Below are 20,000 nucleotides of genomic sequence, written 5' to 3'. Positions count from 1 at the left end.
TTTTTATAAGCACAGTACAGTGTTAACGTTCAGACTATTTATAATGTTTAAAATGACTGACAATAATAAATATTCTTAATAATAGAAATTAATCTGCCATGTTTTAGGACTGTGCAGAGCTGTAGCTGCTTTACTGGGCTTACTAAGCTACTGTATTTCAATACTGCTTATTATGGTGGTACTTTGAGAGTCAATTTTTTTTCTGAGGTGGTACTTGATGAAAAAAGTTTAAGAACCACTGTCATAGATAATATACACTAACCGGCCACTTTATTAGGTACACCTGTCCAACTGCTCGTTAGCACAAATTTCTAATCAGCCAATCACATGGCATGCAGACGATCTGCTGCAGTTCAAATCGAGCATCAGAATGGGGGAGAAAGGGGATTTACATGACTTTGTTGGGGCCAGACGGGCTGCTCTGAGTATTTCAGAAACTGCTGATCTACTGGGATTTTCACGCACAATCATCTCTAATAACTGATTTGTTTTATCTTTGCCATGATGACAGCACATAATATTTGACTAGATATTTTTCAAGATACTAGCTTAAAGTGACATTTAAAGGCTTAACTAGGTTAATTTGGCAAGTTAGGGTAATTAGGCAAGTCATTGTATAACAGTGGTTTGTTCTGTAATCCAAAACAAATATTGCTTAAGGGGGCTTATAATATTGACTTTAAAAAAAAATAAAAAATTTAAATCTGCTTTTATTCCAGCCAAAATAAAACAAATAAGAAGAAAAAACATTGTAGGAAATACTGTGAAAAATTCCTGACTCTGTTAAGCATCATATGGGAAACATTTGAAAGATAAAATTCACAGGAGGGCTAATAATTTTGACCTCAACTGTGAGTATGTGTGAGTTTGTGTTGCTTTTCTAATGCATTTTTTTAGACAAGCAACTATATTGTCTGGTTTTCAGAAATAATGCGTGTAAATGAGGTGAGTTTCTGCTTAAAGCGTGTACCTGATTTCCCTCTGTCTGTAAAACTCCACTGTTCTCTGCAGGGCCTGCTGAATGGTCGGAGTCTAAAAGGCAGAAAAACAAATGCAGTCAGAAGTTGCTCGACCCAGATTCACAAGCGACACCACAAAGACAGCATTAAACTGCTGAACAAAAACAAAAACAATCACATCACACTCGTCCAAACCGCCGTCACACAGAACACAGAAAGCACTGGAGTCATCAATGGACACAATAACATCACACGATTAATTAAAATGATGGTGGATTCTTCTGAATGCACACAGTTTAATGCGGGCAGCATGGTGCCTTGTTGGTTAGCACAGCAAAAAGGCTACTGGTTTGAGTCCCGTTGGCATCTTTGTGTGGAGATTGCATGTTCTCCCCATGTTGGCGTGGGTTTGTATGCAGGTGAAATATGCAGTGAAAGGTGAGAGTAAACCGATCTCCTCTATCAGATGGGTCTGTGTGCCGTTTTAAGGGGATTTACAGTGCTGATCTACCTGTAATAGAATACACCCTTAAGCCTTATCCAATCAACTGCCTTTATCACGCTGCCACGGCAACAATGAGCCAATCACAATCCTCCTCATTTCAGCAAAAGCTCTTAATAGCTCAAATCCAGCTTTACCTGCTCAAATGTGCTTCAGAGATGTCGCAGCGGTCGGCGGTTTCTCTCTCTCTGATAATAACAAAGCTGATTTATACCAACACAACACCGCAGACAAGCACGGCAATTACAACACTGCACATTATGCTAATGGGAATGTGGGGGAAAATTAGCTTGATTTGTTTTGGAAATAATGTCACAGTGCGAAAAAGTCTTTATGGGTTTAAAACGGCTTGATTTTCCTTCCTGCCAAAGTGTGCTTTCTTTCCTTTCCCTTTATTACATTGAGAGGGAGAGAGACCGCTCAGATTGTACTGAGATTATACCTTTAAATCAAGTTCAAATAGCGTGACAGGAGATCAATGTGGAGATTGGCTAACATTAGTTTTGTCTTCCTATTTATTATTTCCGACCCATATTTTCCTCGTCATGGCTATGCGTGCATCAGCCAACTAATAATAAAGCCTGATAAAGCCCTTACTTTACTGAATAAACAGTGTTCCACCAGATCCTGTATGTCAGAAAGTATAGACCATTTTCTAACCTACGTCACACATGACGTCACACGGGCTGCAAAAAAAGACAGGCTGCAGTAGTAAACATGTCGTGTTGTGCGGTTGGATGCCAAATTCCAAAAATAGAAAACGAAACTTTTACCATACACCACACTGCTTTAATGCCAACTGCAGACGTCTTTGGCTAAAAGGGAGAGGAATAAAGTGACGACCTAATTAGAAATGCTGGACTTTGCAGTTCCCATGTTATATCAGGTAAGTTCACGCTATGCTGATGGAACGGAGGCCAGCTAGTAAGTGCTGTGCAGGTAAACCTCACTCCTCTGACCTCTAGCGACAGATGTCATAGGCCATGGTCTTTAGCCTCCTTGGTAGAGCACCCGATTCCCATGCGGAAGGTCGCTGGTTCGATACCAGCTCGGAGGGGGTTGGGTGGTTTAGGACCGGCGTGGTTACATTGGTGCCGTGACCCGGATGGGAGTGAGGTTTAGGGGGGTGAGTGTAACGGAGGCCAGCTAGTAAGTGCTGTGCAAGTAAACCTCACTCCTCTGACCTCTAAAGGTGCTCTAGCGACAGATGCTAGAGGCCTTGATCTTTATCCTCCTTGTTAGAGCAACCGACTCCCATGCGGAAGATCGCCGGTTCGATCCCAGCTCGGAGCGGGTTGGGTGGTGTAGGACCAGGCGGATTACACTGAAACATACACATTACTCGTTTTTGATTGCAGCAATGATTTCAGCAAAAACAGTTAAATATGGTGAATTAAACTGCGGACACTGAATGCTAAGAATGAAATGTGAAAGTGTAAGTTATTAGGGTAAATTGGTTTAATATTCACACATACATTCAGTGACAACTTGTGACACACTTCCTATATTGTTTACCACGACACTTTGAATATTCGGTCTGAAATAACCTGCAAGTGTGACTTGAAAACAGCATTACCACTGTTTATTTGACTGTGAACAATGTTGTACTTTAATAGTTATTGGCTGCTAATATGATTTCGCTATTTAGAGTTTGCAAATAATACTTTTATGAAATTATATTATAAAGGAGAAAGTCTGAATGTGTGAATATGAAACCAACTTTACCTCTGTGTGTAAGTTCACATACCCTGCCGTACAGGTGGAGTTCGCAGTCAGAATGCAGTAGTTTTGCGTGTTGATGATTAATTACTCAGGCCTTGTACAGCACCATCTTCTTTCCGAATCTCAGTTTTTAGCACTACATAGTGTAAATAATATACATAATATGTAATCAATATAGGTTATTTCTAAGACAACAACAAACTCTGTACCGCATTGGATGTAATTCCCTCGCTGTAAATGCTAGCGCTCCTGGTTTCTTTCTGCCACCTAACTGTGCGCGCATCCTAAATGTTTACAAACCTAGTAATTAGTCTATAGTTTACTGCTGAACAACTAATTTAATCATGGTAAAATAACACAGTAACGGAATAATAACACTTCAAATTCCTACAGAAGCTCCGACGGTCAGCTTTGAGAGACTGTCAATCATAACTGTCAATCATGATGACACGCCCTGTTTTTCATTCATTCATTCATTCATTCATTCATTTTCTTGTCAGCTTAGTCCCTTTATTAATCCGGGGTCGCCACAGCGGAACGAACCGCCAACTTATCCAGCAAGTTTTTTTACGCAGCGGATGCCCTTACAGCCGCAACCCATCTCTGGGAAACATTCACACACACATCCACACACACACTCATACACTACGGACATTTTATCCTACCCACGCCCATTTTTATAGCATTAAATTACTGCTAAAAACACAATGTTTACCAAACTGAAGATCTGCACCTGTATCAGCAATTAACCAAAACCATCTTTTTAGGACATTTTATTGCAAGTGTGATCATTTTTTTTTATTTGGGCTCAAGTCTCCTTTATTAACAGGAGGAGACCGGCTTTATGATTTGTACTGCAGCCAGCCCCCAGGGGGCGATCTAACCTCCAGGACCTTTACTTAAAAGCAGGAGTGTGGCACACTTCGTATTGACATAACCCCAAAGTGCTTCACAACCATGGGGGGATGGGGGGGGGGTGCACTTTATGTAGTATATTCCATTTTTTACTGTATTAAAATAAACACAGCATTGTCAAGCAAAATAGCCTTCATTGAAACTTCTATCAACATCAAACTGCTGAATGCTTGTATATTTCTCAAATCCAGTGCATTTTGGGATGTTTTCTGATTTGGATTTGGTCCAAAACAATTGTGCTCTATAAACTCTGCATGACTACCTCTGTATCACTTCACTGATTACAAACAGCTGCTAAACTATGTAAATCACACACCAAACAAAGCATCCGTCTGATCCTCTGCTAAGCGTGTTTGTCAATGAACATTCGTTTCGTTTAATCCCCAGACCAGACATTCCTACATGTCAACTGACACAGTATAAGCTTCTGTTTACCAGACGGAGAATATCGCTGATCAGTAGGTGCAGATCTAATAATCACCACACTGTAAGACCTAACAGTGACAATCACTACATCAAATAAGTTAGTTTAACTTCATTCATTCATTCTCCTTCAGCTTAGTCCAGGGGTGTTAAACTCAATCCCTGGAGGACCGCAGCCCTGCACAGTTTAGTTCCAACCCTGCTCCAACACACTTACCTGCAGGTTTCAAACAAGCCTGAAGGACTCAATCAGTTTGATCAGGTGTGTTTAATTAGGGTTGGAACTAAACTGTGCAGGGAAGCGGTCCTCCAGGAATTGAGTTTGACATCCCTGGCTTACTCCCTTTATTTAAAAGTGGTCGCCACAGCGGAATGAACCGCCAACTATTCAAGCATCTTTTACGCATTGGATGCCTTTCCAGCCGCAAGCCTGTGCTGGAAAACACCCATACACTCTCACGTTCACACACACACACACACTCACAAACTATGGCCAATTTAGTTCATCCAGTTTCCCTAAAGCGCATGTGTTTGGACTGTGGGGGAAACCGGAGCACCAGGAGGAAACCCACGCCAAAAGAGTTATGGAAACTCATAAACTGATTTTATTAGGCAGAGCTCAAACCGAACGAGACATGAATGAATTATTATGTGTATTTTGTAATTAAAAGTGCTGTTTAATGGAGAGATTTAACATGGGACAAATTTTTAGACAATAGTTTTAATTATTTCTTTTATCTTTGCCATAAAATTTGACAACATTCATTTTCATTTTGGCTTAGTCCGTTTATTAATCAGGGGTCATCACAACGGAATAAACGACCAATTTATCCAGCTTAAGCTGCAACCCTAGTAGTGGAAAACACCCATATGCTCTCCCATTCACACACATATACTACGGACAATTTAAGTTAGCCAATTCACCTATAGTGCATGTGTTTGTACTGTGAGGGAAACCGGAGCACCCAGAGGAAACACATGTTAACATGGGGAGAACATGCAAACTTCACACAGAAACGGCAACTGACCCAGCCGAGTCTCAAACCAGAGACCTACTTGCTGTGAGGCGACAGTGCTACAGACTGCGCTGCCTTGATTCTATACGAACAAAGTATAATAAATGCAAGTAAACTGTCTGCATTTGTGTTTCAAATAACCTTTCTGAAAAAAAAATTGTGTATTTACTGTGTGTGTATATATATATATATATATATATATATATATATATATATATATATATATATATATATATATATATATATATATATATATGCATACACACACACACACACACAGATGAACACTCTAAGAAAATGAGCATAACCATTTTTTAAATTTTATTTCTGATGGTAAATTGTACTAAACGTTTACTATATTACGTCTGTTAGGATTACAACACACGAAATGAAACATCCCTGTTGAAAAATCCAGCTTAAACCAGCCTAGGAAGGTTGGCTGGATTTAGGTGGTAGACCCTCCTGGTTTTAGAGGGGTTTTGGCCACTTCCAGGCTGGTTTCCAGCCATTTCCAGCCTGATCTTATCTGGTCAGGCTGGAAAGTGACCAGCTAAAACCATCTAAAACCAGCTTGACCATCCTGGTTTAAGCTGGACATAGCTGGTTTTGGCTGGGCTCCCAGCCTGGCTAGGCTGATCAAGCTAGTTTTAGCTGCTCATCTCCCACCCTGTCCAGCTAAAACCAGGCTGGAAATGGCTGGGAACTAGCCTGGAAGTGGCCAAAACCCCTCTAAAACCAGGCTGGTCTACCAGCTAAAACCAGCCAACCATATAGGCTGGTTTAGGCTGGATTTTTCAGCAGGGATGTTTCATTTAGTGTGTTGTTTTCACCACGGTTTGTGTTTTTCTGTCATTTCAAAATGTCACTTTATTTTCAATTTGTCACAGTTATGAAATCGGTGTGTCACTGGGACAGTACAGGTGATGTTAGCGAGGACGAGGCTTCATATCAACAGCAGGAGATGCCGTCTGACAACGAGAGGAAAATGCCTCACAGCAGTTGTTTTCCCTCCATTGGATCGCATTTCTTTAAATGGTCAGTCCAGGAGATGGCGCTGATCGACAACTGTATTAGTTTAAAAATGATAAAAGCAGATAAAATAGATTAAAACTATCGTTTCAAAGCTGATCAAATGTGACTGTTTACACGCATCAGCTGCCGACCGGAAGTTCCTAGCATTCTCCTTGCGCATACACGCAAAGCATAATGGGTAATTTTGCGTTCTAAGAAAAAGGTCTATGACCCTCTCTTCACTCCTACGTTGAATCGGAGGGTTCAACCACTCTACCAGATAATAATACAGAAACCAAACCCCCACTCTGAGTCTCCGGGCATCATTGTAGGATGCCAGATCAACCTACCTGTTCACTGTTTATCCTCTTACTTCCTTTCCCATCCCTTTCATCACTATAATAAAGTCTAGCTCAAAGTGTGGCGTGGTCCATGCTGGTGAAATACATATAAATAGTGATCATGTGACATTTGTTTCTGTTTTAAATAATACTTCTTTTGGAAATTGGGTTTAACGGATCATTTTAGTGGATGTCTTCCATAAATCGTTGACAAAATGTACATAATAATCAGTTTGTTTGCTAATAAATTACAATACAATTAAACAGGACATTATAAAAACTGTGTGAGCATTTTTTTAAGCATTTTATATATAATTCAGCTAAATCTGTCTCTCTCTCACACACACACACACAAACACACAAACACACACACACACACACACACACACACACACACACATTTTGGATTTGTGCCATTGGAGCAGTTGGTTTGCCATGAACCACATTTTCAAGTGCATTTCTGGTACAACACACGCGCACGCACACACACTGGAGTGAATCTCAGGACAAGAACATTGTGATGCAGAAACACACATGCGCTATTGAGGTGTGTGTTTCTCTGAGAATCAAACAGACTATAAAACAGAGTCTCATGAGGTTATAATGCCCTCTTTCCCTCTCTCTCTCACACACACACACACATTCTGAAGTTCTGAATGTGTAACACTCCACACACACACACACACACACACCACACACCATACATAATCTCCATTCAAACAAACACAATTTGGAATGTGGAATTACACTTTCAACACGAGACAGGATGAATATGAAGGAATAGATGCATGCACAAACACACACACACACACACACACACACACACACACACACACACACACACTGAATTTCTAAATGTGTAACACTCCACACGAGAGAAGATGAATATGTAAGAAGAATATGCATGCATGCGCGCGCACACACACACACACACACAGTCTGAATGTAAGATGGTGTGACGGATTGAGCTCTCCAACATCTGCACTGTCACTGCTTCTGCTGTTTAGAGGAGATTTATGAGCCCAGTAAATCTGTGCTTATGAACAGAGTCAAATCCATCATCATCATCATCATCATCATCTCTTACATCATCTACACGAGCAATACTAGTTCTCAAGCCTTCATGTAATCCTGAAAATCCACTCTTCATTCAGTATTTAATCACACTTTAACGTTAGATAGATAGATAGATAGATAGATAGATAGATAGATAGATAGATAGATAGATAGATAGATAGATAGATAGATAGATAGATAGATAGATAGATAGATAGATAGATAGATAGATAGATAGATGATAGATTCTACATGTAAACTATATCTGTATCTAGATGCTCTGCTGTTTCGCCATCACTTAACACAAATTTGCAGTATATATATTTACATATACAGTTGAAGTCTGAATTATTCACCCCCGTTTATTTTTTCCCCAATTTCTGTTTAACAGAGAGAGAAAAAATTCAACACATTTCTAATCATAAAAGTTTTAATAACTCATTAATAACTGATTTATTTCGTCTTTGCCATGATGACAGTAAATAATATTTGACTGGATATTTTTCAAGACACTTCTATACAGCTTAAAGTGATTTAAAGGCTTAACTAGGTTAATTAGGCAGGTTGGGGTAAATAAGTAGCTTAAAGGGGCTAATAATTTTGACCCTAAAATGGTTCATATTAAATTAAAACTGCTTTTATTCTAGCCGAAATAAAACAAATAAGACTTTCTCCAGAAGAAAAAATATTATCAGACAAACTGTGAACATTTCCTTGCTCCATTAAACATAAATTGGGAAATATTAAAAAAAGAAAAAAAAATCAAAAAGAGGGCAAATAATTTTGACTTCAACTGTATATATATATTAAAAAGATGAAGTTTTATATATATAATGAATATATAAATATCTAACAATTACACACCACATTCTATATATACCCTAATGTATCTATAGTATATTAATCTATAGTATTTTCAGAAAAATAGTCAATGCCTCATTTATGATGGCAGTGTTTGTGTGTTATATATCTAATCATTATATAGACAAAACATTCTATATAGCCACATGTATCTAGTTCTATTTTCAGAAATAAGTCAATGCATCATTAATGACGGCAATGTGTGTGTGCGTGTGAGAGAGAGGGAGTAATAATTACATAGACACTACATTATATATATATATATATATATATATATATATATATATATATATATATATATATATATATATATATATATATATACATATATAGTTCTATTTTCAGAAACAAAAGTGAATGCATCATTAGACTGTAGTGTGTGTGTTCGTATGCGTAAAATGTAATGTAAATAAATGTAAATGTAAATATGTAATAATTATATATGGCCACCACACTGTATATACTGTACGCCAATTCATCTATAGTTCTATTTTAAGGAAAAAAAGTGAATGCATCATTAATGACGGCAGTGTGTGTGTGTGTGTGTGTGTGTGTGTGTGTGTGTGTGTGTGTGTGTGTGTGTGTGTGTGAGAGAAAGAGAGAGTGTGAAGGTAACGGAAGGCACGGTACCGTCGGTGAGGTGAGGCGTCTCAAACTCTCCCCGAGAGAGTCCAGATTGACGCGTTTGCGCCGCGCGACTCTCCTGCTGACCGCCGCGTCCTCGAACGGACACGATAGCGTCTCCACCGGACTCCGGCCGTTCCAGAACACGCGCGAGAACGGGCACTCTCCATCCTCCCCGGGGCTCTCCAGGTAGTCCGAGCCCATGGAGCTGAAGGATTCGGAGGAGATCTTCCGCGAGGACATGCTGCTGCCGGTGCGGTAGGACGCATCAGACGCGCAGGGGACGCGGAGGCATCGCGGAACCGTGACGCGCGCGCTCGCTCCCGAATGAATGCAGCGGCGGCAGCGCCTGGAGGGACCGCCGGATCGCCAAGTGCGCAAAACCCAGATTCAGTCCGCGTGGGTGTGGGTAGGATGGAGCGGGGTTTTCGTATTACCGAATCCCGTCGGTGACCCAGCAGCTCCGTAGACCGATGAAGACCCCCGGAGACCGCATGATCCGTCCGTGCAGGTTTGACGCGGGGAGAGGCGCGCGTCCAGATGCGCGTAAAGACGAGAAATATTCGAGCGTCTACGGCGCGCGCACACACAACTAAGACAGCCAATCGGTTAACACACTGAGAGAGAGAGAGAGAGAGAGAGAGAGAGAGAGATTTGATTTTACAAATCCTTTTATTAACAAGCAATTATTTAACAATTGATTTACAGCTCAAATCAATTCATTTATAAAAAACAGCTCTTCATTAATGACAGAACACAAGCCATCATCGCAACACCATTCAATTTTAAACACATTAATTGCTTTCATCATTTTATAGTAATTAAAATCAACAATAATTCTTGATTTTACTAGGTTTTTAAAAACTACTACAATGTTTTTACCATTCCTCTTTTCTATTTCATTTTTTCTTGTAATATAAATAGCTGATTTTGCTTGACCAAAAATAAAATTCAATAATTGACATTTATATTTGTTTTGTCTTTTATATTTAAAACCTAATATAAAAACATTGTTTCGTAAATAAAAAACCAAGTAAAGAAACTAAAACATTTAAAAGATCAAACAGAGGAGCAAGTCTTTTACAATACATAAAACAGTGAAAAATTGTTTCCCTTTCTAAACAAAACGGACATTGATCACTCACACTAGAATTTATTTTAGTCACAAATGCATTAACAGCTATAGCACCGTGTAAAATTCTCCACTGCAAATCCCCCGATCTTTTATTCAATGGTGGTTTATACAATATTCTCCATTCTGGTTTTTCTTCTTCTACTAAACACAGTTTATCTCTCCACACAGTGTCAGATCTCTCTTTTAAAGTACACTTATTATTTAGTTTCACAATATTTTTATAAAGCACTTTCCCTTTAACTGTACTAAAATCAACATTCCCATTTTCCTTAAAACATAACAATGGACTATTAATCCCAGAATTTTCAATCTTAGGTGTAAGTCTAATGTCTGGGAAACAATCTTGATCATTAGGGAAAATAATACCTTGACTGTAACCTTCAATTAAAATTTTTTCTTTTTCATTTAAAAAACTTTTCAAAACATTCAAAAATTTTGTAACAAACCTCACCGATCTAATTCCCATATATAAAGCAACATTTTCTGCATCTCTTAGTCCAAAACCCGCCTTGTCAACAATGTCTCTTAGTTTGGTCATTTTGTTGAAAATAAGCAATTCTTTTAGTCCTGGGGTATCATCTTTTGTTACATCAAGGCGACTGCCAAGAAGTACTGGTTCTTCAAGCAGCCAGAAAAGAGATGTTGTTGAATCTGCCTGCGAATGTTTAAAAAGTCCCCATACTTTAAAAATACTTTTGTAAAAAGAAGGTATTCCAGTCAGATCTAGATGCACATTATCTGTCAAAAAAAGTGACGCATGAAGATTCAAGCCATTTATTCCACGTAGGATGCATTGAGCTAAAGGCCTCCACACGAGATTTTCAGGCCCATACAACAACTTCTGAACGAATTGTAGTCTATATGTGGCTCCCCTGCTCACAAGATTCACCAACCCTTGGCCACCTTCATCTCTTGGCAGAAACAGAACACTTTGAGGTGTCCAGTGCAAATTGTCCCAAAAGAAATTGACCAGTTCTCCTTGAATTTTTGGTAAGAGTCCAGCAGGTGGATCAACACAAGCAAGTTTATGCCACATAGAGGAACTCACCAAATTGTTAATAATGAGTGTTCGTCCTCTGTAAGAAAGTTGTGGGAGCAACCATTTCCACTTCTGTAAACGACTTTGAATTTTTTCAAGCAATCCGTTCCAGTTTTGTTGAACAAAGTCACTTTCACCTAGGTAAACTCCAAGGTATTTTAAAAAACCCCTCTTCCATTTTAATCCTCCAGGTAATAAGGGAGGGTCTCTTTTCCAGTCACCTATGAGAAGTGCTTCACTTTTTTCCCAATTAACTTTAGCAGAAGAAATCTTTTTAAAATTGTTAATAATACATTCCAGTCTTCTTACATCATCAGTGTTAGTTATAAAAACAATAACATCATCTGCATATGCTGAAAGTTGCACTTGAGCATTACAGTGGGGTATAGAAAAACCTTTTAATTCCGCTCTTATTCTGTGTAGAAGAGGTTCAATGGCAATGGAATATAACATTCCTGACATAGCACAACCCTGTCTAACACCTCTCTGTACATCAAAAGGAGCGCTTAAACCACCATTGATTTTGAGTACACTTTGAATGTTACTATACATTACCTCAATCATTTTTATAAAATGAGTACTAAAACCAAAAACCTTTAAAACTTTTTTCAAATACTCATGTTCAACACGATCAAAAGCTTTCTCTTGATCTAATGAGATCAATCCACAATTAATACCAAATAATTTAGCAACTTCTAACGCATCCCTAATTAAAAAAATATTATCAAAAATTGATCTATTTGGTATAGAGTAATTTTGATTAGGCTGTATAATTTGGTCCAGTACTTTACTTAGTCTTACAGCTAAAGCCTTTGATAAAATTTTATAATCTGAACACAAAAGTGACACAGGTCTCCAGTTACCTATTTTTTGAAGATCTCCTTTTTTGGGTAAAAGAGTAATAACTGCTCTTCTACAACTCAAAGGCAATGATCCTTTATTTAAACTGTCATTTAAAACTAAAAACAAATCTTCACCAATCACTGGCCATAAAACTTTATAAAAATCAACAGGAATTCCATCAATGCCAGGCGATTTGCCATTTTCCATGCTCATCATTACTGTATATAATTCATCTTGTGATATAGGCAGCTCAAGCATTGCATTGGATTCATCATCAACTTTAGAGAGATTTTCAAAAAAAACTGAGTTTTCAACATCCCTCTGTAATACTTCACATTTATATAAAGATGAATAAAAATTAACTGCATATTTGCGAATCTTACTAGAATCTGTAATATCTTCTCCTGTTTCAGACTTTAGTGAATGTATTAATCGGCTTTTTCCATTCTTTTTTTCCAAATTGAAGAAAAATTTTGAAGGTGCATCCATTTCTGAAATATTTTGAAACCGAGAACGAATTAAAGCACCCTTTGCTTTTACATTCAATAAATCTGCAAGTAAATCTTTTTTAGTTTTACTTTCTTCAAAATCAGTGCTATTATTTGTAGAAGCTGTTGTATTTAAAAGTTCTGTTATACTTTTTTCTAACTCTTTCATTGCTCGCATTGTTTCTTTAGTAACATTAAAAGTGTACTCTTTACATAACTGTTTAATTTGTATTTTCCCGCAATCCCACCATTGTTGCAGTGAAGAATACATTTGTTTTTGTTTTTTAAAATTTTCCCAAAAAACAGAAAAAAATTCTTTAAAATTTTCATCATTTAAAAGTGATGTATTAAAGTGCCAGTATGCACTTTTTACTTTCACCGAATTGACAAAAATCTTACAAATAACCGCACAGTGGTCAGAAAACCCAACAGGAATTATACGACAATCTTTGACATAATTTATTTGAAACTTAAACATATAGAACCTGTCAAGTCTTGCCATAGAAATTTGGTTATCTTTGCTATGTACCCAAGTATATTGTCTATCATTTAAATGTACATTTCTCCACACATCACATAAATCACAAACTTGTACTAAATTCTTCATTTCTTTCTGTGAAGCATTATGTGGTTCTAAATTATTTCTATCCATTTTATCATTTTCTGTGCAATTAAAATCTCCACCTAAAAACAATAAATCTTCTGAATCTACATTATTGATAACATCACAAAACTTCTTTAAAAAAATTATTCTTTCAGCTCCTTTATTAGGAGCATAAATATTTAAAAACACCATTGTTGCATGTTCAAACTTGACTTTGACTTTCAAAAAACGGCCTTTAACTATTTCTTCTGTTTCAACAGACAGTGGAGACACTGTCTTAGAAAACAAAACAGCTACTCCTCCACTGTTGTAAGCCAAATGGCTCATAAAAATCTGACCATCCCAATCCTTCTTCCAGTTTATTTCATTAAGATTGTCACTATGTGATTCTTGAATAAACGTGACATCTAGGCGTTTCATTTTTATGAATTCAAATAAACACATTCTTTTCTGACTGTCTCTAGCACCATTTAAATTGAGAGTTCCAATGTTAAACACCCTCATAGTAAATGATGTTTTAAAAATAAAAGAAACAATCAGAAATACTGCAACCTTAACCAAGAACAAATTACACCAAATCTGGTTTTTCATCATTAAGGAGGTTTTTTTTCTTTACTTTACCCACTAATTTCCTTAGACGATAAACCTCTGTGTCTATGAATGCACCTTCTCTAGTCAGAATCTTTACATCTTTCACGAAAGCAGAAACATCTTCAAAATAATCCTCAGCCTCCACGTTTGGTAAAAATTTTGTTTCCCTCAGAAATTTCTTGATTCCCTCAGCCGTATATCTTTGTGTTTGACTTTCACTTTCATTTTGCGATGAAAAGGAATAAACTGAAGAACTGGAATCGGAAGAATCAGCATCGTTATCTGATATTATATAATCAGCCTTACTCTTGTCTTTTTTTGCTTGTTTGATCATTTTGTTTTCACTGACTTTTTTTCTTTTATTAGGAACTTTAAAGATTTGCTCTGGTTCAATTTCCATTTCCACTATCCCTTCACCTGTACTTTCCTTAGCTGTTCCAGCTGTGGAAAAAGTTGCCTTTTGGCTACTTGTGTCATCCTTAGAATTAATTGAGGTTTGAACAGCAGACGAGCCTGCTACTACCTCTGCCATAGTAGGAGCCACCGCACCTCCCCCGCCTCTCTCCTCAGAGACCGCAGCATCAGCCGCAGGTGCAGCGGCATCTACCGCGACAGACGCAGCCGCAGAAGACTCGCCTTGTACGTCTCCCTGACCTGTCTCACCTCCACTTGTACACGATCGAATTAAATGCCCAATTTTTCCGCACCCGAAGCACTTCATTATGCTCTCGGATGTTGCGTAAATGGTGTAATTGAACCCATCTACTTTGACATTAAACGATAGGTTTAATTCGTCATTGTTGTCTTTCAGAATCATATAAACTTGTCTTCTAAAAGACATCACATGTTTAAGCATGGGTGATTTACACCCAAGAGCAATTTTCCTGATCGGTGAAACTAATTTGCCAAAAGAAGATAATTCTTTTGCAATGCATGCATCGGAAACAAACGGAGGTATGTTTGACACAATAATTTTCCTGGATGGACTACTAAGAGGAAGTACAGGTATGAGTTCATCATTTATCACCACTCCTTTTTGCACAATCTCATTAGTTTTTTCTATCGTGTTCAAAAACAAAACAACCGCATTGTTCATCCTAGAAGCTGAAACCACCGATGAACATCCCACTACTTCGCCAACCGCTAGAATACAATCTTCCACACTGGCCTTACACATGATTTTAATTCCATGACGCCGAGTCAAACTTTCACAAACTGCGTCTCCTGACGACGCCATACCTCCCGGCAACAAAACACGCCGGGAGTAAACTCACTACACTCACAAACACTAACCAACAGCACACGTATACAAAAAACAAACAAAGAAAGAAAAGTTAGAAAGAGAACCATTCAAACTCACCGCACTTTCCCAACACTCGCTCACCACACACTCGCTCAGGCACATGCGCACACGCACAGAGAGAGAGAGAGAGAGAGAGAGAGAGAGTCAAAAAGCATGCAAAGCAATGCTGCGGCTCACTCTACATCACAGAGGGAGCATAAAGAACAAATTACACATACTTTATCATTCAAAAACAGATTACAATCGAAAAACGGATAGTAAAATAGATGAATTGGGAAAATAATAGAATAGAACAGAAAATTTACCAAAAAACATACTTTAACATTCAAAAAAAGAATAGAATAAAGTGTACAACTAGATCAATTAGAATAGGTAAAATAATAGCATACACTCTCAAAAATAGAGGTACAAAAGCTGTCACTGCCTTCCAAAAGGTACACTTTTATACCCATCAGGTGCACATTTGTACGTTAATAGTATATATTTATACCTAAAAAGTACAAATGTGTAAATGGCATAATATCTTAAATGTACAAAAGTGTACCCTTAAAGTACAAAAATAAATATGGTAAAAACAAAAAAATGTATGCAATAGATTAGTATAAACGAAGAAAACACATTAACATTCAAAAACAGAATAGAAAAATATAGAATAGTAAATATAGATCAATTACAAAAGGAAATATTAGAATGTAAACAGAGTAATAACAAAAACGCTTACTATCACGTTCAAAAGCAAAATGGAACAGAAGAATAAATAAAATAGATAGTAAAATAGATCAACTGGAATAGAAAAATAATAAAATAGAATAGAACAGAAGAAAACATAACAGAATAGAATAAAACATAAAAGAATAGAATAGAACAGAATAGAGTAAAACAGAAGATAATGAAACAGAGGAGAATAGAATAGAACAAAATAGAATACAATACAATAAAACAGAACAGAAGAGAATAGAACAGGGGAGAATAGAAAAGAAGAGAACAGGAGAGAATAGAACAAAATAGAATAGAACAGAAGAGAACAGAAGAAAATAGAACATAATAGAATAGAACACAATTAAACAGAACAGAATAGAAGAGAAGAAAAGAAAATAGAATAGAACAGAAGAGAATAGAAAAGAATATAACAGAAGAGAACAGAACAGAGAACAGAAGAAAATAGAAGAAAATAGAATAGAATATAATTAAACAGAACAGAAGAGAATAAAATAGAATAGAACAGAAGAAAATAGAACAGAAGAGAATCGAATAGAACAGAAGAGAATAGAACAGAACCCGGAGGAAACCCACGCCAACACGAACATGCAAACTCCACACAGAAAATGCCAACTGACCCAGCCAAGACTTAAACCAGCGACCTCCTTGCCGTGAGGTCACAATGCTAACCACTGAGCCACCGTGTTGCCATGAACAAGTCTGATTATTTTAATAAAACAGTTCTAAGAAACCAAAATATGTCGTTAATCATAATTTTAACTGTAAAAAAGTCCTTATAAACTCTAGGCACAGTAAACATATATAGTGAATCACAAGAAACCATTTCAGCACATCTGCTAAAGATTCAGTGTTTATGTCAAAGTGTTGCTTGTAATTTCTTCGTCATTTCTGAGTAAAAACAGTTTACAAAGCACAGATATTTTATATGTTATTTTGAAAAGGCAAAGACAAAAGAGATGTTGTTTTTTTTTTTGCAATCTGAAACGAAACAAAAAAAAAATCAATATATAGTTGGATGAAAGCATCTAATCTCATGACCTACATTTTTGCGCTCATGTGTGCTGTTGTCAAGGACTTAACAAGTTGATTGGTTCAATTATTGTGCAGAATTACTGTAATGCAAGAACATCTCCATCACCGCCAGAACAACAACAAAAGCCTCAGCAAATGCAGGTATGTTGAAAAAAAAGTAGCGTAGGATTTATGTTGAAGCATTTTATATTACTCAGAAATTACTACAGCTGCATTATGGAAACTTGCCATAATATAATATAATATAATATAATATAATATAATATAATATAATATAATATAATATAATATAATATAATATACTGTAATATAATATAATATAATATAATATACTGTAATATAATATAATATAATAAATATAATATAATTAATATAATATAATATAATTAATATAATATAATATAATTAATATAATATAATATAATATAATATCCACTTTCACCTTGTATGAACTGTGTGAGACTGTTATGAAACGTGCTAAAATAGAATAGAATAGAAACAACACAGGCTCATCATAAAGACATATCTCTATATACATTTCTGGAGATCATGAATTATGTAGCCAGAAGTACATATGTCTGCATTTCGTCTTTAAAACAAATGCTACAGGGCGGTATGACACCATTTCTTTTGTGCTTTTGAAAACACTATCGGTTAAGTTTAGGGAAGTGGTTGGGGGCTGGTCGATCAATGCTTTTGAAAACATTATCGGTTGGTGTTAGGGAAGTGGGTGGGCGCTGGTCAATCGGTGCTTTTGAAAACATTATCGGTTGGGGTTAAGGAAATGGGTGGGCGCTGGTCAATCGGTGCTTTTGAAAACATTATCGGTTGGGGTTAAGGAAATGTGTGGGCGCTGGTCAATCGGTGCTTTTGAAAACATTATCGGTTGGGGTTAAGGAAATGGGTGGGCGCTGGTCAATCGGTGCTTTTGAAAACATTATCGGTTGGGGTTAAGGAAATGAGTGGGCGCTGGTCAATCGGTGCTTTTGAAAACATTATCGGTTGGGGTTAAGGAAGTGGGTGGGCGCTGGTAAATCGGTGCTTTTGAAAACATTATTGGTTGGGGTTAAGGAAATGGGTGGGCGCTGGTCAATCGGTGCTTTTGAAAACATTATCGGTTGGGGTTAAGGAAATGGGTGGGCGCTGGTCAATCGGTGCTTTTGAAAACATTATCGGTTGGGGTTAGGGAAGTGGGTGGGCGCTGGTCAATTGGTGCTTTTGAAAACACTATTGGTTGGGGTTAGGAAAGGGGGTGGGTGGGGGTATCAGTCAGTTGCTCTGGTATATTTATGAGAGAAGAGCAGGCATGATTGGCACTCGCGAGAGAAATATGAGATCTGAAAAAGCGTACACAGCGGCATCTGGTGGATTCATGAAAACAAAAACTGCAAAAACAAAACAAAAAAAACATACCCCCGGACATACCCCCGGGGATGTATTGGTCCGTTTTCACTGAGTGGTACAGTACGGTTCTGTACGCTTTTATCGCCATTTCCACTGTCAAAAGGTACCTAAAAGCTAACTCTACAGTATCACTTTTTGGTTACCCTTTGCAAAGAGTGCCAAGCAGAAATAAAGGGTACCAAAAGGTGGACCTAGATGCACAGCTAAACACTATTGGTTTACAGAGATAAGTCACTCGCTCGTGGAGCTAGCCAGAATAAAAAGTGCGAGAGTGAAGCACGAAAAAACAAAGGAGAAGCCCGACAAAACACAGGAGCAAATGATGCTTCTGCAACCTAAAGCACAAGCAAATTGTCATGGTTATCATCGCCTTTTGGACTTTTATGAAGTCAGAATCATTAAATTACTCTCTAACAAGAGGCTACATGTGCTGCTGAAGATTAAAGATGAGAGGTTTGCACTGACTGTGGGCGATATGTTGCATGTTGTTTTTGAACCCAAATAAGGGCTAAATGTCTGCTGTGTGTAGTTTTTTCTGTAATTGGTAACATATCGAAGACTGTAGGGGTCTGAATGTGTTCATATATGTTTCATTTATTTATTTACATTATATAATCACAGACATTACAGTTGGCTACTCAGTAGGTCATTGATTTGTAGTTATAGTTAAATTATGTTCATATAAAGGTGAGTAACGAACATTTATACACAAGTATTTATGTGTATGAAGAATCTGTTTTGTGAGGTGCTTCTCGTATGATTTGTGAACGAATCATACAGCTTTACGTTGACATTTTCTCGAATGAGAATGACGTCGACTGAAACTTTCTGTCGTACACCACGCCCATAAAGGGTACCCTAATACATGGTTCTGGAAGTACCCTTGGTACTCTTTAGGCAGTGGAAACGCAAGCCTGATAAAGGTGACCTGTACCGACCCGTACTGTACCAGTCAGTGGAAAGGGGCCATATTTGGCGCTCTACAGAAATATATGCAGGGGTACGTTTCTCGGAATGAGAATGGGTTGAATAGAATAGAGTAGAATAGAATAGAGGTGGCACAGTGGCTCAGTGGTTAGCACTCTCACTTCACAGCAAGAGGGTCGCTGGTTCGAGTCCCGGCTGTGTCAGTTGGCATTTCTGTGTAGAGTTTGCATGTTCTCCCAGTGTTTGCGTGGGTTTCCTCCAGGTGCTCCGGTTTCCCCCACAGTCCTAACACGTGGTTCTGGAAGCCTGCTCGAAAACATTTAAAAAGTCTTATAATCTGCATTTATTTTTACCTAATTATCCCAGAGACTCCCATATGCATCGTATAGTGATTCATTTGTTCCCAAACCCCTCCTAAGCGCGAAGCTAATCTGCGCTGATTGGACCGATGACAGTCTGTTGCGATTGGTCGACACTGACTGCC

General features: G+C 37.7%; 2 protein-coding genes across 3 annotated transcripts in view; one reads left to right on the top strand and one right to left on the bottom strand.

Moving 5' to 3' along the window:
• The window catches only part of nlrc3l (NLR family, CARD domain containing 3-like), a 480,833-nt gene that overhangs the window by 53,483 nt on the left and 407,350 nt on the right, over positions 1 to 20,000 (top strand). The window lies entirely within an intron of this gene.
• The window catches only part of gucy1a2 (guanylate cyclase 1, soluble, alpha 2), a 72,184-nt gene that overhangs the window by 49,736 nt on the left and 2,448 nt on the right, over positions 1 to 20,000 (bottom strand). The window contains exons 1-2 of one of the 2 annotated variants that reach the window (XM_073924074.1): positions 9,437 to 10,046; positions 971 to 1,032 (exon numbers count right to left, since the gene is read on the bottom strand). In XM_073924074.1, the coding sequence (XP_073780175.1) occupies positions 971 to 1,032; positions 9,437 to 9,673 (299 nt within the window). In that variant the 5' untranslated portion in view covers positions 9,674 to 10,046. Of the gene's footprint in view, positions 1 to 970; positions 1,033 to 9,436; positions 10,047 to 20,000 lie in introns of those variants that run through there. The other variant, XM_073924075.1, reaches the window with a different exon arrangement.

This window comes from Danio rerio, chromosome 15, assembly GCF_049306965.1.
Source record: "Danio rerio strain Tuebingen ecotype United States chromosome 15, GRCz12tu, whole genome shotgun sequence".
NCBI lineage: Eukaryota > Metazoa > Chordata > Actinopteri > Cypriniformes > Danionidae > Danio > Danio rerio.
Note: the sequence above shows the minus strand (reverse complement) of the source record. Positions and strands in the feature narration are given on the sequence as shown.